The sequence below is a fragment of the Salvia miltiorrhiza genome, chromosome 1, assembly GCF_028751815.1.
Source record: "Salvia miltiorrhiza cultivar Shanhuang (shh) chromosome 1, IMPLAD_Smil_shh, whole genome shotgun sequence".
In the NCBI taxonomy this organism is placed as follows: domain Eukaryota; kingdom Viridiplantae; phylum Streptophyta; class Magnoliopsida; order Lamiales; family Lamiaceae; genus Salvia; species Salvia miltiorrhiza.
The window spans coordinates 24,262,852-24,287,321 of NC_080387.1; the positions used below are offsets into that span (position 1 = coordinate 24,262,852).

General features: G+C 36.3%; 1 protein-coding gene and 1 long non-coding RNA gene across 6 annotated transcripts; both read left to right on the top strand.

Annotated features, from left to right (window-relative positions):
• Window positions 1–1,328: 1,328 nt before the first annotated feature.
• Window positions 1,329–15,056, top strand: LOC131007116 (DDT domain-containing protein PTM-like). Of its 5 annotated transcripts, none has more exons than XM_057934272.1 (12): window positions 1,329–3,116; window positions 3,207–3,821; window positions 6,717–7,827; window positions 8,818–9,103; window positions 9,181–9,305; window positions 9,605–10,065; window positions 10,435–10,463; window positions 10,843–11,439; window positions 11,759–12,335; window positions 13,111–13,346; window positions 13,453–13,515; window positions 14,721–15,056. In XM_057934272.1, the coding sequence occupies exons 1-9, from the start codon at window positions 1,537–1,539 to the stop codon at window positions 12,280–12,282; spliced, it is 5,328 nt and encodes a 1,775-aa protein (XP_057790255.1). In that variant the 5' UTR covers window positions 1,329–1,536; the 3' UTR covers window positions 12,283–12,335; window positions 13,111–13,346; window positions 13,453–13,515; window positions 14,721–15,056. The 5 variants fall into 5 exon arrangements, with proteins under 5 accessions (XP_057790255.1, XP_057790257.1, XP_057790256.1 ...); XM_057934274.1 differs by having other exon boundaries at window positions 11,759–12,241; window positions 13,255–13,346; XM_057934273.1 differs by having other exon boundaries at window positions 13,255–13,346; window positions 13,453–15,056.
• A 3,272-nt stretch (window positions 15,057–18,328) lies between these two features.
• LOC131007117 (uncharacterized) lies at window positions 18,329–19,749 on the top strand. The gene is made up of 2 exons (XR_009095915.1): window positions 18,329–18,767; window positions 18,852–19,749. It is a non-coding gene; the product is annotated as an uncharacterized LOC131007117 (long non-coding RNA).
• Window positions 19,750–24,470: the final 4,721 nt, after the last annotated feature.

Here is a 24,470-nt window from a genome sequence, read left to right on the forward strand (position 1 = left end):
GTGCACAACAATTGTAGCATTTCATTTTTCAAAAAGTACCCCTTATATTTTAAAATATATTCACACTTAATACTTATAAACAATGGGTAATAGCACCAAAATACACGAATTTTCACACATTTCAGCGAATAAAAGTTGAGGTGGAAGTCAGAACTGTGTATCTGACTGAAACGAAAGTCTTCCTAAAGGACGTAGTTTAACATTTGTAGATTACACTACATGAACACATAAATATATTAATAAATCAACAAGAAGTGGGATGTGCATCCATGGACAATTCTAAAAGAAATATGAACACCAACTTTTATGGCTGCATGTCTCACTTCTTGTTAATTTGTTTATACATTTTTGTGAAGTTGTAGTGTAATCTACCTAATGTTAAGTTATATCGTTGAGGAAGGCTCCAGTTTCAACCATATAAACAGTTTTGACTTCCACCTCAGCATTCATTCACTGCATCTTGTGCAATAAATAAATAAATAAAAATTGGTGTAGTTGGGGTAGAAATTTTAAGTTCATGTATAAAATTAGTAATATATGAAAGTGTTAGACTATTTAGGGGCTATTATCCCATATAAAAAACTCAATTATTTAACACATCAATTTTGGTGAGTCTCTTTTTCTACTCGAAGTTGATTGCACTTTCTCTACTTTATATATGTCTCATAATTAATTATTAAAATTTATATTTTAAATCATATTATAATTTTTTACGGATGAAGAAAGTATTTCCTTACAATTTATTTAAAAAAGTAAATAAATCAAATAGTCAAAATTTAACCCAAGATTCCAATTTATTTTTATTTTTTCCTTATTTAGAAGTTCTAGAATCCAGTTTTAGAAACATAGAATCCACTATGAAAGTAAAAAAAGAAAATAGAATTCAACTTTAGCACTCATCGTCTTTTACACTATGACCATAATTTTTGTAATGTTTTCTTACCCAAAAATCTTCGACAATGTTTTGTATAATATTTTCTTACCCAAAAATCTTCAAAAATCAGGATTAAAATGACTATACGAATCCACGACAAATACTTGACAAAATCTATTCCTTAAAATTAGGAAATTTCATTAATAAAGAATTCATCTTCTTTCTTCGACTTTTTTTTTCTTTTCAAATACGAATGTAAGAATTCATATTTGAACTGGAAAAAGAAAAACGGAAAAAGAGGAGAGAGTTCATCTTTAATCTGTATTTTGTTCGAAATCCAAGCAACGAGAGTAGTACATTCCGCCGCGATAGTTGTACTTGGGAATTTATTTTGAAACCAACGTAAAAGGCCCCTTCACATTTCGTGTGCACTGTATCTTATGTGGTCCCTACTCCCTCACACCATCAGCACACCGAACTTTTCCTTTCCCCATTTTAGAGAGAGAAACAAAACCCCTCAACCATCTTCTCTCTCTACCCATAGGGCTTTTTGCAGATCAATTCTGCTGGGGTTTCTCGCACTGACTAATTCTTCATTTTCTCAATTCAACTTCGGCTTCTTAACTTTTTTAGGATATTTTTTTTCTTTCTGAAATTGGGGGATGGACTATGTGGGCAGACGGGTGAAGAAGGAGTTCAAAGGGCACGGGACGTTCTTCGGTTTGGTAAAGGCATACGACGCGGCGACTGGGTTTTTCAAGATCGTATACGACGACGGAGATTCCGAGGAATTGGAGTTGACGGAAGTCTCTTTACTCTCGATGTCCGCCGAGCCTCCGCCGCCGCAGCCGTCGGGATCGTCTGCTGGGAGGCTGGGGCGCAAGCCGAAGAAGCGACGGCGCATTGGTGTAACAGGTAAAGATGATGATAATTCAACAGATGGGGCAATTTCTTACAGTTTAGTAGATAGAGATGGGGACTCTGGGGCATTTGACTTGAATTTGACTGAAAGACTAGATTTGAATGATGATGCCGTTAATTGTTTGCGTGATGATGGTCATGGGGGTAATGTGCATGGTGATGGGACTAAACTGCATGGCTTAGATTTGAATGAGGGGGTGAATTTAGAGCTGGACGAGGGGTTACACCTGAATAAGGAGAGTATTAAAGATGACTCCCTGGAAAGAAATAAAATGATTGATTTGAATTTGGATGTAAATGAGGGTTTTGAGAAATTGAGTGATGAGAGAGAAGGGCGATGCTTTGACCTGAATTTACAACTAATGGAGGATGAGGTGAGAATTTTGGAAGGTTGTGATGCACGACTGGGAGTGGGTGAAAATGGTTGTTCTAGAGAAAATATGCAGATGAAGGAAGAGTTGGTGGAGGATGATGCCGTGGGAGTTTTAGAGAATGCAGATGGAGATAAGGTGGATCCTGTAGTTCACATAGACAAGAAAGAAGATAGCCAATTGAAGAACTGTGCCGATGTGGTTGATAATGGTGTGGCTAATATTGAGAATGTGGCTCCATTAGCTGCGCAAGTCAAGAGAAGGGGTAGAAAGAAAAAAAATGTATCAGATAACAGTATTGAAGTGGCCACACAATTGGATATTGAAACAAGGAATATGAACTTAGAGTTGGAAAGAAGAGATGAAACCCCATCGAAAAATGTCAGTGATTTAGTCGATCGTGATAATGGAGTCTCAGAAACAGTATTGAGAGGGAGAAGAGGTAGGAAGAAAAGAGAGTTACCGAATAATGAAGTTACCTTGACAACTCCTGAGACTGGTTTGAGAAGGAGCAGTCGTAGAGCAAAAAGAGCTGCTTTATCTGATGTAGACCAAGTATTTAACGAAACAGAGTTGGTTGGCATCAATCAACAGTTCTCTTCTCCAGCCATAAGCAATGTGTCTCAAGAAAGGGTTACGGTGACAGCTCGAGCAAGTTTTTCCGATCATGTTGCTCTTCCACCCAAGGTGAAGTTGCCACCACCTTCTTGCGACATGGACTTAATTGGAGTTTCGCTGTTTCATTTGGTTTCTGTTTATACGTTTCTGAGGTCATTTAGTACTTTGTTATTTCTAAGCCCCTTCAAGCTGGATGATTTTGTAGCCTCTGTTAAATCTAGTGATTCATCATTATTGTTCGACTTCATTCATGTTTCTCTTCTAAAAACATTACGGAAACATTTGGAGACCCTGGCAGCTGAAGGCGTTGTCTCTGCATCTGATTGTTTGAGGTAATATCTTCACTTCCTGCTAGAAATCAATCATTTACATTTGAAATCCATTTCGTTATATACTTATATTTTCATCGCAATATTGTCTAGGTCGCTTAATTGGGATTTTCTTGACTTGATTACATGGCCAATGTATGTTGTTGAGTATCTGTTGTTGCACAGTCCTGGTTGTATTCCTGGTTTAGATCTTTGTCAACTAAAGTTTTTTCAGAATGACTATTACAAACTGCCGATCTCAGCAAAGGTTGAGATCCTGCAGCATCTCTGTGATGATGTAATTGAAACGGAGGCCTTTAAGTTGGAGCTGAACAGAAGGATTCTTGCAACAGATAGGCAAACAGATTTGGACCGAAATATGAAACTTGAGAGCAGCAGAAAAAGAAAGAGCATAGTTGATGTTGCTAGCACTTCCTGCATTACAGGAGATGATGCTGAGGAACCTGCAGATTGGAACAGTGATGAATGCTGTCTGTGTAAGATGGATGGGAACTTGATATGCTGTGATGGCTGCCCTGCAGCATTCCATTCAAGGTGTGTAGGGGTTGTCAGCAGCATGTTGCCTGAGGGTGATTGGTATTGCCCTGAATGTGTGATTGAAAGGGATAAGCCTTGGATGAAAGTGAGTAAGTCAACTCGAGGGGCAGAACTGTTGGGGATTGATCCCTATGGACGACTGTACTATAGCAGCTGTGGTTACCTATTGGTGTAAGTCCCGCTTTATAGTTAGCTAAGACATTGCATGAAATTATTTTTTCTACAAGTTAATAGTAACTTTTACCTGCATTATATATGTTTGAGTTGTACTAAATTAATGAGTCGTGAATTCTTATGGCACTGGAAGAAGGGACAAAAGGAAAAGTTATCCCTTAATATTCTTTGCTTTATTTTGAAGTTCAGCACACATTTTTCATTTTTACCCAGTACATGTACATAAGTGAGTTTTGTGGTCGATATTATGATCTCTCCCATCTGATGCTCTCACTGGTGCATATATAGTTGTATTTCTAGTAAGATACCTAACTTTCTTTTCAGTTTTACCATAATTACAAAGATAAGCATTGCCATCTTATGCCAATTATAACCATATAAATCTTAAATAGTTTGTTGTTTACTGTGCTTTGCAAAATATTCTGTTTAAATTAGTTGTAAATTTCAAGTTTGAGACTATATTTCATTTACTTTGCACATAAGTCTTATCTAAATGTATTTCTATTCAAATGAATCAAATCTCCGCAGGTAAAATTCTTATCTATGAGTTGGTGGCCCTCATGGTCTTTTGTTCTTCATAGTACTGCTGCTATGTAATTCAGAACTCAGTGAAGCTCAGCTTGTTTGATGTTAAGTGGTGGCCAGTGAATACTAATAGCACACAAGTACAACCTTATACATTTGTTAAGACTAATAGCACAAAAGCTTGTTTGATGTTTAAGTGGTTTCTTGATCATCTGGATTATACATGTTAAGACTGATCGTGAAGAAAAGGCGAGAGTGTCAATACTGATGACATTGTTTGATTACATTGTTTAAGTAAAGTGGTTACGCTGTTTAGCTTTCTCATACTCTTCTAGTAAGCTGGGTCAAAGGATGCATTGGCTTTTATTAGATACTAATATCATGCTCTTATTCTATCCTAAGTACTCTAAATTAATAAAAAACCTTATTCCATGTTAAAATTTTGTGTGAGCTGTTTATTTGATTGCTGCATTATTGATTCTGTAACGGGAATCAGTGAAAAGCTCTGACGGCAAGTGTCTTTGTATTTGATCAATTAATAGTAGGATGTCCCATGAAACACTCATCTCATTCTGCATAGAAGACGCTTGTCAGCTTGATAACTTATCATGGACTAGAAATCGTGACCATATGCAATCATTTTACTAATAAATATGTGGGTCATGATTGTCACTTCTTTAAAAGTTAATCTTGATGGAGCTAACTTAAAACTGTAAAGTTTCTCAGTTGTTACTGATCTCAATCAACTCGGGTGATTTATATTACATAACCAATATCATTTATCCCTACAGTCTAGGAAAATTGTGCTCTTAGTTATGCTGTCATCCAAATTGTTTCAATTTAGAGGGTTTCTTTTTCTTTTTTTTTCTTGCTATTTTATTTCAAGAGTATATGAGGTTCCAAATATTTCTAGCTTATGTCTTCCAAGTTTTATGTATTGAATGATTTGATTCTGTAGTCATGCTTCTTCTGGAAGGAGTACCACAAATAGCATAGCTGTATTGTAAACATTTAAATCAGGCTCAAAACTAGAGCTGACATGCATTTTTCCAGGAGCTTCAAGCCTTTTTCTTACACCATAGATGTAAATTAGTCATAAAAGAAGGATTGCCTAAGTGCCTTTTATTTGGGTCCTGCATCATGCTGAGGTGAGGTTTCAATGTTCCAACAAGTCTCATCTCAACAAAAAAACTTTTTGAGTTACTTATGGTTTTCACTGGTGATATTTTCATTCTGTGGCAGTATCAAATGTGTTGGAAAACCTGAATATGTACCGTGTCTCATAACTTATATATTAGGGCAATATAGTAGAAGTAGCTGTAGAATCATTTTCAGGTGATGTCTTCGTAAGAGTCTTGTTTCATCTTTGATACAAGTGATGACATTCTTTTCATCTGTGACCTCAGTCTTGGTTTTCGTTTTGCCTATCTCATGCATTCAATTTACTTAATCAAATTTAATATAGTGGTGGTGACACCTTGCTGTTTGATTAGAGGTCGGTAGTATGACCTTGTAGAAGCTTTGTTCATGGACTCTTGAGTGGTCTCTTGGGTTTCTTCATATATATTTGTCCGGGCTTTCTTTTATTTTCCTGGTCACATACATCTTGGACATTTATTTTCCTTTTGACTTATCCAATTGTGATGGCCTTTGGTTAGTCAGAGGTCTCTGTCACATAGGAATAAAAATTTGACTGTGTTGACAATATTGGGGTCTGGTTCAATTTGAAGTTCTAGTTACCTCCATAAAATTGCCAAAGATCTTTCATCAATTCACTTCTAATTTGACTTGGCCATTTGACACTTTCTCTAATTCAACCCCATTGAACTCCAGTTGGACTTCTACCATTAGTTTTTGCACAGCAATCACCGTGAATGTACGAGATGAATCTACTCTGTTGATTATAGCTGACCAGTTTGTAAGCTTTAGAATGGATGCTTTAGTTATTATAGCTTTTCATTTTTCTCAGAAACATTTGATGCCATATGTTATCAATAATATTGCCCTGATATCTTTTGAATTAGTTTTATAGGCTGAAATTTTCTGCATCATATGAACAGTAGAAACTAAGCAAACTGCTAGTGTCATTTTAATCAGATCATCATAATGTTAGTTCAATTTTTCTTAGCTAAGGCTTAACCTAAAAGGTCCAGTAGCATGTTTTTGAATTTTATTTTAATACTTTAGTTTGTTTCTTTTACTTGTGAAGTAGCACCATGACCATCTTTAGATAGACAAGTAACATCTTGTATTGTGCGCTTGAAGTTTATGGCTCTACAAGTAATTGCATGATTTGCATCATAATTATTGTTAAATATTTTTATCAATGTCCATGGAATATATATTGACTCCCCTGGTGCTTTGCAGGTTAGAGTCATGCAATGATGAATACATGTTTGGTGCCTACAATAGAAATGACTTAACTGCACTGATTGAAGCCCTAGAGTCGTCGCCATGCATCTACGACAAATTGATTAATGCTATCTGTAAGAATTGGAATGTAAGTCGTGGAAGTTGTGGTACCAAAAATGATTTGGACACTCGATCTTGCTCTATACAGTCAGCTTTTCCTGAAAACGGGCAAATACCAGATATGCTTTTAGTACCTTCAGAAGCCATTATCAGGAAAGATACATGTTCTAAAAAAAGGTCAGATGAAAAGTCTATGGTGACTATTTATTCCAGTAATGAAGAACTTCTAAATGCTGAGCGTGTTACAGCATTGCTGGAGACTGGCAACAATGGATCGAAGATGGAAAATCATTTAGCAAGTTCTGAAGGATCAGCTGAAGTCTCTCAGACTTCAATGAAGACCGATAACCCAAAGGAAAGTGTGCTAGAGTGTACAAAAAGATGCTTTGATACTTCAGATTGTTGTGATATTCCAGAGAAACTTGAAAAAGAGAAGAATATTCGTTCTAAAAGTTCTAGCCATAAACCGTATTCCATAAACTCTAAAGTAGAAGTGCATTATGGGACAAATTATATGAACTGCTATGAGTTTGCTCGTACAGCTTCAGCTTTTTACGAAGAATATTCTCGTAAATCATCAGATAAGACCTCTGGTGATGCCCCAAGATCTATTGAAGAAGTTTTAGCTGGACAACTGAAGATTGTATCAAATAGATCTGTTGAATTTTCTTGGTCAAATATTCAAAATTCAAACATGACCTCAAGGAAAGAAAGGTGTGGATGGTGCCTCTATTGCAGGGTTACTGAAGAAGAAAGGGAGTGCTTATTTTCTATGAATGATAGTATTCCAGCAGTAGAGAAATTTTCGTCCGAAGCTTTAGGAATCCAGTCACAAAAAAATGTGAAGAACCATCTGATTGATGTCATGTGCCACATTATATGCATGGAAGATCATCTGCAGGGACTTCTGTTGGGCCCATGGTTAAATCCAGACTATTCCATGCTTTGGCATGCCAGTGTTTGTGGAGCAACTGATATTGCTTTGTTGAAAAAGTTGCTGCTCAAGGTATTTATATAACCTTTTGGGTTTCCCTAAGCACATATACCTTCTGATCCTGTATTATGATTTTCGTTGTTTAGATCAGTTTGTTGATTTTATTGGTTAAGTTAAAGGGTCTGGCCCTTTGAAAGGATAATCTAATCTTAAATGATAATACTAAAAGTAACTTACAGTTAAAACAAGGGAATGATTAAACAGCAAGTGTTTGATCAGCAAGCACATAAGGTTTGGGAAACTTGATAGCCACATAAGTCAAGCCTTTTCCGATTATCTATATCTTGTCTGATAGCATATAATATATTCAGTAAATATAATGGAAATGGTTGATTGGATAGAAAGATGGATGATTAGTGTACAAGAGCTTGAATCTGGATTATAATCTTCATGACAGTGTATTGTGTTACAATCATTATGTTAAAGCCCAAACAAATGTTTATAACTCAATAAATAAGAATATTATACTTGCTTAGGCTTTTTCTTTTTTTGAATTGGCTTAGTTTCCTGTGTCAATAATGTAAAGAGTTTCTTCAAGAGTTTAATCTCTATTGCCTATCTGGTATTATGATTAAAATTCTTTTGTTTCCTTTCCTAGGATGAATTCCATTTCTTCCTTTTCCTTCTCTCTGATAATCATAAACTACTTTGAGAACTTTACATAAATCTCGACTTATCTCTCAAAAGTTTTAGGGGCTTATGAATGGAATTAATTGACATGTATGATGATCACATGGTGATACTATGAGGGGTAAAACTAACACAATTCAACCTTCAAGGTATATGTTCATACTTTCATGTTCGTAGCCTTTAATTGATTGTTCGTTGTCTTGAAATTTGGAATTTTAACATCTTTCATTTCAAACCTGATGATGTATCATTAGGAAATAAATTGTCATTTTGTCTGTGGTTTTAGTCATCTTATCTTGTAGGCTGAAGTTTTTTTTGCTTTTCCTTCCAATCGTTGCTGTTGCATCTCCAATTTTCGACTTTTGGCACCAGCTAGAGTCAAATTTGCATCATCTAGCACTATCTGCTGACTGGAGAAAGCATGTCGATTCTGTTGCTACGGTTGGCTCTGCTACTCATATTATCAGCAGTTCTGCACGAGCATCATCAAAACACGGAATTAGCAGGAAAAGAGCCAAGTCTTCTGATGTGAGCGGACCATCTTCAAATGCTGCAACTGGTCTTAGTTTATTCTGGTGGAGGGGTGGAAGGGGCTCACGCACACTCTTCAATTGGAAGGTTTTGCCTCACTCTTTGGCTTCCAAAGCTGCCCGACAAGGTTCATAGTCTCACTTCGACTTGTGATCTCTGTCAAGTAAGCAGTTGACCGAACTTTTCTTTGTTGAGCTGTTGCAGGTGGACGCAGGAAGATACCTGGCATACTGTATCCTGACAGTGGAGAGTATGCTAAGAGAACTAAATACGATTCCTGGAGAGCTGCTGTTGAGACCTCAAGAAGTGTGGAACAGCTTGCTCTGCAGGCATGTTTATTTCACCTAATTCCTAATGCTGTCTTGGTTCTATCTAACGCAAAGGACAATATTTATGAATGCCAGAACAATACTTTTTGATGCAGCTTGTCTTTGTATTTGTGGGGTTTGTCCAAATTGTGTATAACTATAATATCAGTCTGCAGATGGAAACTACACATTGGGAGCTATGTCCCTCTCTAATGACGCCCAGAACTAACCTTTCAACGAGGAAATACTAGGGATATACTTGCCATTGTAATGTTTTGTTAATACGAACTGAGAGGTAATGAATCTTATCATGTTTGCAGGTTAGGGAGCTGGATGCTAATATTCGATGGGATGATATTGGAAATAACAAGCTTCTCTTGAAGATAGAGATGGACTCAAAAAAACCTGTCAGGTCATTTAAGAAGGTTATAGTTCGTAGGAAGTGTTCTGAGGGAGCTGCGGTCAGGTACCTTCTGGATTTTGGCAAAAGAAGGTTCATTCCTGATGTTGTTGTCAAACATGGATCCAAGCCTGAAGATTCCTCAAATGAGAAGAAAAGATATTGGCTTGAAGAGTCTCACGTTCCATTGCACCTCGTGAAAGCTTTCGAGGAGAAAAGAATTGCTCGCAAGTCCAATACCATGAAGTCTGGAAAATTTAGTGAGAGCAGTGGAGTAATGAAGAAGCCCTTAAAGGAAAAAGGATTTTCTTATCTTTTCTCAAGAGCAGAAAGATTGGACTATTATCAGTGTGTGCATTGTAAAAAAGATGTGCTGATCAGGTATTATACAGTGATATATTTTGGTTATATTATTTTGAAGCAGGTAAATCTTTCTCCTAGAAATGACTTCTCAGAGCTTACTTGATGAACTCCTTTTCTTTAGTTGATTATAAAGCCTTGAACATTAGTGTTCTGTTTAAAGGAAAAATATATCCAGTATTCTGTAAGATAAGAATAGTTGCGAATAGATGCTTTGTGATTATTTGTTTTGATGGGCAAATGATTATAGTTTTCTGCTGGACACCAAAATATGTGCAGGCATCTTCTGCTCTCACACAAAAAAGGGCTTTTTCCAAATGATTTTTCATTTCATATTTGGTTGTGTGAATTTTCAAGGTCCCTGATCCGGTATCTTGTGTTGATATACAGGGAAGCAGTGAGCTGCCAGCATTGCAAAGGTAAATCCTCAGCTTGCTTTATCAATGTTATTGTTATTATTGTTGTTGTTGTTGTAGATGTTGATGTTGTTATTATTATTATCATCCCCCCGGCCCCGGCCCCGCCCCCGCCCCCCGGTTATGACACTCTTATTACCCTAACAGTTACTGCTGCAATGTCTGTTTAGATTTATGTTTTCGTTTTGTTGAGTTCTATTACTGGAGGCTTGTAATTGGTAATAATGGATGGGTAGCTAAAGGATTTCTGATGCAGCCATGATGGCATGAGAAATCAGTAACTAAATGTTATCTTTGCGTACTTCTCTGAACATTTTCTTATAGCTGTCTCTTATCTTTTACATGGAACATAACAGCAATTTGTTTGTTACTTAAATTTCAGGCTTTTTCCATAAACGACATGTTCGGAAATCTGCTGGATATATCACTACTCAGTGTAAATATACTTGCCATAAATGTCAGGATCTGAAGTTTGTGAAAACTGATGCAAGGAAGGGGAAATCTGAGTCCACAAAACTTAAGAATGCATCAAAAAGTGTAAAACTGATACGCTCAGGGAGAGGGAGAAAAAAGGGGAAAGCTAAGCTACTAGTGAATTCTAAAAGCAAAAAAGGTGTTCCTTTTGTTGTTCCTTTGCGTCGTTCGGCTAGGAATGCTGAACGTATTGCAAAACTTCCAGTGCAGAACAGTAAGGTAAAAAAAAGAAAAAGGGGAAGAAAGCCTAAATCGGACAAGTACAAGTCTAAGAAGCCCAAGAACAATAGTTGCAAGAAACAGAGGACGCCTGTTACGAGCAGTTATTGGTTGAACGGTCTACGACTCTCAAGAAAGCCTGGTGATGAAAGGCATCTCAGGAATAGGAAGCTTCTTGTCCTTTCAGGTGAGGTAGATTGCATCCTCAATAAGACTAAATGCAGCCTGTGCCGCGAAGTGGAACATAATTCTAAACTGAATTATGTGGGTTGTGAAATTTGTGGAGGTAATCTTTAGATTATTGTTTATATGCACTATTGAACTTCATTTATACCGCCACCCACTAGTGTCTGCCTACCTAAGTTCTTTTCTAAGAAGCTCTCTTTCCTTTTTAACTCTTGAGTTCATATAGTGGCTCTTTTGTGCAGTAGTGCCTGTTAAGTTAATATCTTGTTGTGCAATGATTTTTCTCTATAGAACTTGTATTTGGCAAAGCCCTAGAAAGAAAATTTTGTCAACTGATTTGGCATTGATTCTCTTAATTGAAGTCTTTAGTTACTTCATTGACCTTGTTTTTTTTTTACTCCTTGGGCAATTACCTGCAGATTGGTTTCATGGAGATGCTCTGGATCTTGGAGCTGATAAAATTGAAAACGTTATTGGCTTTAGATGCCACATGTGTCTCAATAAGACGCCTCCTGTCTGCCCTCGTCATAGTCCAGCTGAAAGCAGCAAGCCAGAACTGTTTTCAGAAAATAATGCCAAAACTGAATGCACCGGGGAAGGTCCTTATTGTTTGGCCAACCCTGAGGATGGATTAGACTATCAAAAGTCTCATTTAGATGATAAATCCATTGATACACTTTCAACTGTTAATATGGAGAAGCAGTTGCAAGGATCCGTGCCTGAGTCACACCTGAAAGACTTAGAGATGGCCGAGAAGATTTTTTTAGGGAATGATCCTATTGAACTTGGCGGAGCGAAAAAAAATGTGTTGAATACTCTTGAAACTGTATCTATCTTTCCTAACTCTGACATGGTCAAGGAAGCTGAATGTCAAACTACAACGCGTGACCTTGTGGAGAATGGTATGACAAACAATGATCATTCTGATATCTGCAGCAGATAGAGCTCATTCTGACATAACTACAGTTGTCTTCAAAAACCAATTTTTGGTGTCAGGTGATATGCTGTATGCTGGGAGAGAAAAAATAGATTAGATTGTGTTCATAATTTACCCTTCACAAGGCATTGTGCTAGTACTAAAGATGTTAAAACCTTTTATGGAACTTGAAATATTAGCTGAAATTCAAAAATTTATGGAGGTGATTTCTTGAAATTAAAGCAGATAAAATCAATATACAGCTTATTTTCTCTTCAGTAATTATACGACCTCAATTCCGTAGTTTTCCATCATATTGGAATTTGATTTAATGTGAAAGGTAGTGTCTCTCTCGTCTATATATATATATATGCCTCTGTGTGTTTGCCAGAAAAAACATTTGACTTTGTAGGGTTTTTATTATTATAAATACTTTTGCAAATTTATGTCAAAACGGTGGTGTGAAGTCAATTCTTGTACTTTTTGGCTCATGCAGTAATTGAAATGCCACTTTTTATTCTTTGTGTAATATGAGGGTACTATATTCCTTTCATTTTGATAGCCATATTGCAAGTACATAATCGTGTGCACGCTGTAGCTTTGTTTTTGTCATTATGATTTAGTGCGATGACTTTAACATGGTTTCCATAATCAGTTTCATCTTAGATATTCAAAGTCTAATGCGGATTTATAATGTCTACAAGGTTATGCTTTAACTTCTTGACATGGGGGTAACAATGAGGATTCTTTGTACTTCCATTCGAATCTTCATCTAAGAATGGAACAGCCTGCTCTGCCCATAAACTTATCTAGTTGCAGTTAATAAATTCTGATTGATAGTTCTTTTCCTGATAGGTATTCCCATTATTCTGAGAAATAGTGAAATATTCTTATCTGGAAGATATCGCATTTTTGTGATTGTGTTCTTGCTTAGCTTTCTGCATAATGCTCATTCCTTTTAGTGATCAAGTAAGCAAGATGATCTGTGAAAGTTGTCAGGCCATTATACAAATAAACCCTTGGCTTGATGCTACTCTGGAGTTGGAGATTATGTGACAACTTTGCCAAGTGTCCAATAGCACCGTGGTTTGGTAATTAAGCTTTATTTAATTGTTTAGTGGTGTTAGTTCATGACACCCTTCGTACTGCATGTAACTGAAGCAAGGTGAAGACATTGATGAAAATTGGAATATACAGATAGAGGCTGGAGCAACATATGCAGTTTCTTAGAGCTGAACCATTATCTTGCCCTTTATAGAGGTTTGCTGTTCTTTCCTATTTAATCTAATTTTCTTTTATTACCTGTGATGACACTAATGATGCTTCAAAAAAGTCTTGGACTCCATAATATTGACAAAGAAATCTGGGAACACTGATAAATTAGCCAAAGTGTCTGAGCGGTTAACCTGAGTTTATGGATATTCTGAGAACTTCATTTAATGTCACAAAAGTAAGCGAAAATTGTGGTGGAAACTGTCGGTAGTTTGATGCCAAAATGGGTAGTCTTTTCCTTTTGAAATTGTAAATTGAGGTAATAGAGAGACTAATAAGCTAATATTGGAGGTTATGCTTCATTGAGTGCTTGCCACCATACATTTACTGGTATGTCTTTGTTAGTGCTACGAGTGCCCACAGAGTGTGCTGCACTCAGATGTACACGGTATGTATTTATTTACATCTTGAACTTAGGCAAAACATTCATGTCATGTCCCTTTCTCCTGATGTAATGGATCCGCTCCGATGAAAAAACTTCAAGAGGGCGATTCAAGTAATTAGGAAATTTTTCTTGATGAGTTAGTTAATAGTGAAAGATGTTCTTAGAAACTCCCACAATATAGTAGATTGGATTTAAGTAAACCTGGCAAAGGAACATATTCGAAGTCCAATTAACAATAACGAGCAGTATAAAATATTTGAGACATGACATTAATCAATAAGATATTACGTGAAAAATTCCATCCATTGTATCAATTTTATCACACATCACTTTTATGCTCTATCAACATTGGATTGATCAGAATAGCAAGTTTTTTTTTTCTTCACTTTTAGTGGTTACAATGTTGCGATCCTTTGTGATTTTCTTACAATGTCGACTTAAAAGTGCAGTCTTAACTTGAATATGTGTCTTAACTGAGATGCTGAGGTGGATAACCTTTTCTTTTTTGGAATTACCTGCTTATAATTTATATAAAAGGAGTACTTCATTGGTCTGTTAGATATATGCTCAACGGATTTGAACTTTAGGCATTTGTTGCTTTATAGTTTATACTATGCAAGGGAAGAGTTGCAAACGCTGTCAATGGTTTATGACTTATTGTGAAATGCATCACAATGAAGTGACACGATCAGTTTTTGTAGTGTAACACTTTTTGGCAGACTACCACAATCAGTTTATGAAGCCGTTTTTATTGTAACCAACAAGGCAGCCACTTAATATCATGGTTGACCAATTTTGGATTTTGCAGGTGAATACGACAGCTATTCTTGCAAGGCAGATCTGAGCATGCATCTTCTTAGATCTGTTTCAAAGTAGAAGCAGTGCCTAGTAAGAATTAATGGGATCACTCTACTTTGTGGCTGTTTTTAAGCACTTTATAAATGGATTTACAGATTAAACAGAGAGAAGTATGTCGTGATTCCTTCCATGTTGCAGTTTCGATAATGATTTTATTGATTGCGACCATGTAATGTAAGTTTGGGTGGTTTAGTATTGGCATGTACATGCTGAACAAGTTGATGATATCTGCTGCAGTTTGAGAAATAGTAAGTTGCCCTTACACAAATTCATTGATTTTGCGATATGTGGTGCTTGAACTTTAACCTGCCGTTTTTTTTAGTTGAAAAATGCCAGAAGTTGTGGGAAATCAATGAGTTGGCGTAGTACATCTACTAAACGTGGTCTACCACCTCTCATTCCAACTTTTACTTAATTGAACAAGAACCACTTTTAAGAGGTGTAAAACCCTCATATGATATCAATTGTGTGTTGTTGGCCTGGAGATAATGTGGTTAATGTCCAAGGTTATAGGTTTTGGGTTCGGGTTCGAGTTTATCGTAGAGCGATTTTTAAATTTATTTACTTGTGACCCATATCTATTATCTTGAGTTTTTTGTTCAACCTAGGGTCCGTTTGGTAGGTATGTTATGATATGGCAAGATAGTTTAGGTCAATATAAGTATCGTAGATAATGAGTGATAAGTATTTGTAGATTTGTGTTTGATAGTTAAGATATAAAAATAGATATCATGAATTGGTTGTTTGATACCCTAGATTATAATCTAGATTAAGTGAGTAAATTACCATTATAACCTTATATAAAATAATAATAATCACCCCAACCACATCCCTCCTCGCACTCTCTCGTCCTCCATCAACCCCCCTAACACTTCCTCTGTACTCGTCGGCGGTGCCACCGCTTCCCCAATGGTTGCCTTCTTTGACTGCTCTCAAAAGGCCCAAATATCCCAACATCAACTTGTGTGAGGACATACGAAATCAAGGATTCACAAGGTGTGATATGAATTTGGAATTTGAGAAATCCCTTGGTTTGAGAATTTCGACAGGCCAAGGTTTGAGAATTTATCAACCATCCTGCACATGTTCCCATCTCACACAACAAATCAGATTCTACTTTGAAGAGGGAGGAAGCAGAGGACTTGTATTTTGAGGTAACAGAGAGAACGGGCCGAGGCTTTGCAGGCCGGTGAGGTAGAGAAAGACCTATCACCGCCGCTCACTGCCCCATTTCCCCAACACTTTTCTTGTACACGTCTTCATCAAAATGAGACGAAATTGAAAGTCGTAATAGCTCAAATCCAAAGCCCCATCACCCCTAATGCAAGAAACGAATGTCAATAGATATGGTTGAAAACCTTAGGCGCATATCGGAAGAAATTGCAGATTTGCGTCGGTTTCCCTATCGAAATTGCAGACCTGCGAAATTCTTCTTCAGAGAGCAGCGAATTCTCACATTGGAGGAGTTGTGAATTTTGAATGCCAAATTGAGAGGGCAATTAAGGCAATTTTAGGTTACTGTTTAAGGCTAGCAACCGTAACCGAGGGGGGGCAGTGGATGGGTATTCCAGGAGGAACAGTGGATTTTACCCCGGGCCTCACATTTTTACGGGCCATCCATGGTGCGTGTCAAACATACCAAACACACATACAACGTAGTATACCTTTGCTAACTCACCATAAACCAAGCAACCAAACGCGTCCCTAAAGTGTTTGAATGAGGCTTATTATAATAAAACAAATAAATCTAAACACTCTAACGAGATAGATCAAAGAATAATGAGTCAAAAATCCTATAATAAATTTAGAAAAATAAATAGAGAGAATTAAATGCAAGTATCAAGCAATAAAAATGGGTATAGGATTGGCTCTAAAAAAAGTAAGTATAGGATTTCGATTTCTTCTCATCGAGAGAAAAATGAGTTAGCAAATACTCCCTCTGTCCTATGTATTTTGATACGTTTTTCTTGTTGGGTCGTCTCACGAATCTTGACACATTTTTAAATAAGGTAATAATTATTACCTCTCTCTCCTGCTTTATTACTTTTATTACCTTCTCTTTCATACTTTATCACTTTTATACTTTATTAACTCACACTTAAAACACTAATATACAACTCCCTAATTTTCGTGTCGAAATCAAACGTGTCAAGATTCGTAGGACAGAGGGGGTATATATCTGCAATCAATTAATTCGAACAATAATTTTCGTATTTGATACTAAGTAAATTAAATTGCAATAATAAATTGATCATTAGATTACACATTTTCATTAAATCTAACATCGATTAAATCACGATCAAGTAACAAAATCTTCTCTCGATCTCATTTGTTATTTGTTATTTAACTGTACAATGATCAATTGATATATGAAGATAAACAATTTAATCAAACAAAGCATGAATCACTCACAAATAAAATCATCTCTCGATTTGAATAACTCAAACAATAGAATTAGAGATTTGTTCACCATGGAAACAAATTAAGAAACTAAGAAAATATAAAAGTTCTAGGCTAGGAAAATTGCGTAACTAAAAAAATCTAAAAAGTTCTACTGAATTGTCTCGAGGGGACATCCAAGTGGTGCAGACATAAACATCAATATTTAGAGTTCAAATCCTACCACTCCTCTCCCCCCAAGTAAAAAAAAAAAAAAAAGTTTTACTTAAAAAAAAAAGACTTAAATCAAATTATCAAACCGTAGGAAAACCGCCTTGGTTACTGGTTAGCTTGACTGAGGGTCAACAGAGACTTCTGTCTTAAATCACGCATAAGAACTCTTTTGGCTAGCTTGAGCTAGGGTGAGCCTTGGTTGACCAGGTCCTCTACCTTATTGCCAATAATCACGCCCCAGTAAGCCCGGGCTCACTGCCAGCCTCAATTGGCTGGGGATTCTGCCCACACACGCACATCATTCATTTTCTGTAATTCATCGGGTTATGATACCATTTTCATACATTTCAAAGTACAAGTACCTTAAACATCATAAGTTACAAAAAAAAAAAATTAAACTAAAAAAATCGTAACTAAACCACACGACTCCACAAGAAAAATACGATAAAATAGATTATAAAAATCTATATATAATATAAAATAGGATTTTTTGTACCTTCAAATTTTCTCTCTTCTTACTTTATCCCTCCATTATTTTTCTTTTTTCTATTTTAATTATTTTCAAAAAATCGATAACTTCGATTCATAAAAAAATATTCAATATGAATGTTAAAATTAAAGATTACGAGAAGATCTTAAATTCGATGAAAAAATTATAAAAAATAATTTTGAAATGAATAAGTTATGATCGTTTAAAGTGTCAAAATTAATTTTTGTCCGCTCTCATTTATCATTAATGTCGAGCATCATACTTTTTTTGGGGGGGTTAATTGCCCCTAAATACAAAAAGTTTCACCAAATTCTGGAATTGTACACCACCTTTAAAATCTGCTCTATAATACGTCACCTTTACTAATTTTTCCCCACAATGACTATTTTCACCTAAACGCGAAATTGACATGGTAAAATGAAATGACGTCGTCCTTACTTAATGTAAACGACGTCGTTTTATTGAAATCTAACCTTAATTTTACTGATTTTCTCCAAATCTAATGAATCCATAATTTCTCCAAGTCTTCCTCCCCAACTCTTCTCTCTTGTCTCATCTGATTCTTTCTGCTCCAACTCCTTTTCCCCAATTGGCAGCAGCATTGCGACACCGTTTGAGAGCACGATGGGAGATAAGTATGTACCCAATATTTATGGTTTATGTTTAGCGAAGGATTCTGGTGTTTCGAAGGTGTCTGTCCATTTTTATGGGTTTACGAGATTGGTGGAGTTGGTCTTTCGAAAGCTTCAATTCCTGAATAATGTCGAACTCGTCTAGCTGAAGGGATATAATTGGGTTCAGAAGTTGTGTGGGCATGATATTGCAATGACTGAGGAAACCTCACACGCTCAGAGAAATTCAGAAAGGAGATTCTATTGCTATTCTCAAAAGAAGGTAATTTATGTAGTTTATTTTTTGGTTCAATTCTTACATTTAGGTTATTTGATAGTTGATTGTGTGTTCTTAATTTTTTGATAGTGGGATGATTGTGGGTTGTGGCAATGTGTAGATCAAGAGCTAAGCGCTCACTACAAGTTTTGTTTCAATAATATTAAGAATGAAAGGGATAAGTTGGTATGGCAAGTAAACTGCCGAAGCTTGTTGGAGGACATGAACAATGAAAAAATTTGAGCTAGTTAAAGTTGAGGAACTGGCTGCATTGAAGCTGAGCTTCGAGGAGACAAATGACGAGGTTCAAGATTTGAGGAAACTTAGAAAAGAATTGGAATGGAAACTAAAGTGTATGCAGTTGATTGTAGTTTTTCGTGTTTTGATAAAGTGTATGTAGTATTGGTGTAGTTGTAGAACCAATAGGTCATGTTTGTTATGTCTTGATGATGAGGAGTAAGGATCTCATCAGCACAAAACCTACGAACATATATGAGTTTATATGATTAAAGTAACATCACAAACTTGTAGTGACCACAAGGTAATACACCAGAGGAGAGCCTGCGCAGCCTCGAAGTATCCTGCGCTGACTTCCAGAGGAGAGACCAAGCTATGTTAAGGTGCCGTCTGCGCAGACGGCCACACAACATTATCACTAACTAGGGATCAAAAAGACAACATCATGTCACAAGCTCCAAATACAAAAGATGAGAATAAAAAAAGACGACGCCTGCGCAGGAGAATACGACACCAGACTGCGCTGTCATGATGAGCGCATAACATTTGTAAAGCTGCGAAGTTAGTTAATAAAGAATATTCTTCCGATAATGACCTAGGTACGTATTCTAGCATGTGGAGTACGTGAATTAGAGTGGAAAGTCTAATGTGCCCTTTGCCCTTGTAAATTCCTATAAATACTCTTTGTAACCTTCTTCACAAGGCAAGTTACATGAAATAGAATTATAGAAGAGTTTTGAGTTCTCTGCAAGTTTTTCCTTTGATTCTCCGACTACACAGGTGATTTCCGAAGTCTTTAGTATTATTTAGATTAGGTGTTGGTGTGAGGCTTCACCACTTGATATGGTGTAGTTGTAGTTGTAGTATTAGGGGGGTGTATTCGTTATGGATTTCCACAGACTTTAAAAAGTCCATGGAATTTAAATTCCATGAAATTCACATAGATTCCAGACGACTTTCAAAGAATTCGTGGTTGGATTTCACCCCGATTTTCACTAATTTTTGAAGACTTTACGGGATAATTTTGGAATTGAATTCCATTAAACCAGCGCCCGCGGAGAACCAGCGCCCGCTAGAAGAGACCCAGCGCCCGCGGAGTCCCAGCACCCGCTGGAAACCCAGCGACCGCTGAGTTCCAGCGAGCGCTGGAAGTGTGGTACTTCACAATAGTCTACCTTTCCCATTTGAAATATCTTGACTCGGTAATAAGATCTTGAATCTCATTTTCAGCCTGTCTCATGTCTTCTTCAAGCTGTGAAATCTTTGAAGTAAGACTAGCATTCTCCTCTTCAGCAGCCTTTTGCATCTGACTAAGCTTAGTGATTTCTTCTGCTGCTTTCTCCAGTTTCTCCAGTGCTTCCTTTTTGTGAGTTTCGTGAATCACAAGGTGACTCGAAATCTCCCTTTCTTTCTCAGCCAAATTTTCCCTCAACCGGCTAGATTCAACAATAAGATCTTGAATCTTGCTTAAAGCCTGTTTGATCTCTCCCTCTAGCTGCAAAATCTTTGAGGAGAGATTATTGTTCTCCTCTTGAGAGGCCATGTGCATCTGATTTACCTTGGCCTTTTCTCTTTCCGCTGATTCAAGTTTTTCTTTTGCTTCTTTTTTGTGAGCCTCGTGAGTCTCCAGATGATTTAAAGTTTAAATGCTGCTGCTCGATGTCAGAGCATGTATATCTTGATTTATTATGAAGGCTTTATTATTTCTATATCATTGGATGCTTTTGATCATGTCCCGCGCACACCCAGCGCTCGCTGGCTTCTTGGCCGCGGGCGCTGGAACTCAGCGCTCGCTTAAAATTTCATTGATTTCAATTCTCGTGGTTATTGGCCGGATTTCGTCGTGTGTATTTTTTGGATGAAATCCATGAAAGTCATTCCAGATTTCAAGTCAATGGAATAACGAATACACCTAGATTTGTATGGATTTTAAAAAGTCTTGAACGAATACACCCAGATTTATATGGACTTTTAAAAGTCTTGAACGAATACACCCAGATTTCTGCAGACTTTTAAAAGTCTTGAACGAATACACCCAGACTTTTAAAATCCATAGAAATCCATCAAATTCCACAACGAATACACCCCCTTAGTGTAGTTGTAGAACTAATAGGTCATGTTTGAGATGTCACCATCTGTTTTAGTAGAATGATAGTGATGTTTTGTAAGTTTTATTGGAAAACATTTGCTGCATTTAATGTGTGATTACATAAGGCTACATAGTTGTTATTTGTTATTATTGTGAGTTGTTTTAATTATTAGAACTCTATTTAATCTTGTTTGCAATTGTTATTTGAATAACAATTTATAGAGAATTTTTGCACCAATAAAAGTAATTGTAGTCATTTGGTTCTTGTATAACTTAGATAATAACTTACTTAAATACAAGACTTGTTTAACTTAAAATACTTGGTATAAACTGACAAATAAATGTACAAAAATAACAGCAATATGTAGTAGAAAACAACAAACCTAAGATAATATGAACAAGAGCCTATAATGTTTTTCCATCCATTATAGCAGTAAAGTATTTACTGTCATAAAAATAGTATGATCTTCCCCAACAAATCCCTTCACCTATACATGTAAGTATATACATAGAGTTTCAGGTTTTAGCATACTAACAACTACAAACACACTCTGGAATACGAAACTATATCAAAGTAGTCATACGAACTCTAGAATAATACAAATAGAACTCCGAAAAATTTAAGCTAAAATAAATTAAAGATGACAATATATGAGACAAAACATGAGACTAATTTCCATTGAGAAATCTGTTATGAAAATATTGTCTACTACTCTCTCCGTCCCACAAATCTTGACACGTTTGGTTTCGGCACGAGAATTAAGGAGTTGTTGATTAATGTTTTAAGTGTGTAGTTAATAAAGTATATGGTGGTCGTCGTATTCCACCAAATAATTCCTGTAGAATTATCAAAACTAATTAGTATAATGACAAGCAGGGTTGATCCCACAGAGAGCAGGTAAAATCATTCAATTCTCTAAAACCTATAGTTTTTGTGATGCCACCACGCCTTAATTTTGAGAAAATTAATTATAACTAAGAAAGCAATAAATCAAATAACAATCTAAAAATTAATCAATAAAAAGGTAACTCGGCTCGAATAAATCCACACCAATTCAAAGCTCTGATCATCGACGCAAAGATTAATTAATCCCTATCAACCAACTAGTTATAGGATATCGTGATACGCACTGACATACCCCAATTCCTACTTACTGTGCCGATAGACGGCTGGATACGCCAGTCCTGCCTATTTCCCTTATTAAAATATAACCTAGCTGGATATGCCAGTCATAGATTTAATATTCTAATAGCATTAAGAGGAAGGAACCCAGTTTAGACCAATTATCCTAGATACGCTAGTAATAATCAATCCACCAATTTATTCCTACTACGAATACGGTAGTTTTATCACTAATCAACCCTATTCCAACAATTACGGATTGGAGGTGTTTTTTTTTTTTTTTTTTTTTTTTTTTTTTTTTTTTGATCGGGCAAAGTCATGTTAGATGTTAGTAATTAGTTTCCCCCATCCACTCCAAGAACCACCTTATCTCTCCATTCACCAAGATCCACCTTATATCTCCCATCTCCAATTCGCTCCCAAGAGGGATCGAACCCGGGTCACTTCACTTAAGTGAGGACCCGGTGGCCAGTGACGGATTGGAGGTGTTAATTGACTGTAATACAATTAAACCTAAGTTGGCTAGACTTAAATAAAATAAGAATTATCTTTAAACCCTAGGAATAAATCGAAATCAATAGAAACCAATTTTATGCTTAATTAGGTCTCACAGATTAAAAAATTAGGGTTTCATTATTCTCGCCGAATTAGAAATTTAACTACTCATAATTAAAACGAAAACAATCAAATAAATAAAATCAAACATGAAACAAGAAAATAAATTAAATTGCGAATAAAATAAAATCACCACTTGAATTAAAACAATGAAGGAACCTCGTCTGCCTTGTCTTGGCTAGAGCCGCCACTCACCAAAATCCCAAGAACAACAATTAAATTCAACCTAATAAGCTAAAATAAAAAAACGTGAATTGCTTGAAATAAAAGTAATCAAAAGGTGTCCCTAGCTCAAATCAACTCCTAATATATATAGTCCTAAAAAGTGGCGGCTAGGACAAAAAGAATTAAACTAGTTTAAGAGATTAAGGGCCCGTTTGGTATTGGGTTATACCCTATATAAATTAAATTAGTACTGGTTTGTACTGAGTTTGGTATTGGGTGCAAGTAATGCGGCTTTGCCATGATTTATCCTAAGTCAACGCCTTATTTGCCATGATAAACCCTACTTAATAATACCTCCCCCCCATGCGATTATTTTTATCCAGATTTCTATCAAAAATTTGAATACCCTCCGACTCCATTATCGAGATGAGTTTCCGAAGCCCTAATATGTCTCTCACCGCCTCCACCATCCTCACTTCCCTCTGCGAAGTTTTCTGAAAATAAAGTACCCATATCGCGATTCCTGTCCGCCGTCGCTTGTGCATCGTCTTCCCCCGCCAACACCTGAGACTTTTGTGCTGTTGCCGCCAAGATCGTTCGTGAGCACTGATCTGTTTCGCACATCTGGTAATGCCCAATTGATACAACAATCGAAATTAAAATCACTCTTTCTTTCCTCGCTTTGTTCTGATTTGCGATAGCTTTGCTTCGATTATGTTTTCATAATCAGATTTTTAATAAGTTTGAATTATTTAGATTTTCAAAACTCATAGTCACCTGCTAATGTGTTCCCCGACGCCTTTTAGGCTACCATAAAGAGCATTTTTTTCACAAGTTCTCCATAATCAAAGGTATGTCATGATGCTAAACTTGTGCTGTGACAGAATTCGACTTACTTTGTTTTAATTGAGCCATCGGTGTGAGTTCAGAATATGCGCCTTGTACATTACGCTCCTGTGTAATCGTTTGTTCTTGTGTTGGGTGCCATTGAATTTCCTATTGGTTGTTATTAGATCTTTCTTTTATGGGAGTTTTGGTTGTGAGAGATGAGCATTTTATTTTTGCTACCTGAAATCATGAAAAGAACATAAAAGAGTTGAAACTAAAATTACCAGATGAAAAATGCTGCTACTAAGTCATGTGGTGAAAGAAATAAGTTGTTGATTTTACGGTTTGAACAAATTTTCAGAAGAATAAAAATAGTAGACAAGAATAAAACAGTAGACATCATAGAATTTGGGAGTGAGGTGTAGTTTAAATAGGTTCATTTTCGTGTGTTACACGAATGAATTGATAGGCTTCAGCATTTCAGTTTGTTTGTGCCATTAATATCAATTGATCTACCTATGCGGTCATGCAACTATGAGGGATCAAGTCTTTATGATTGAAGGGTATGATACCATTTGCCATTATTTTATGTTCTTCAATGTTCTGCTTGCATTTCGTAACATTATTATGTGACACTCTATTCGTCATTCAA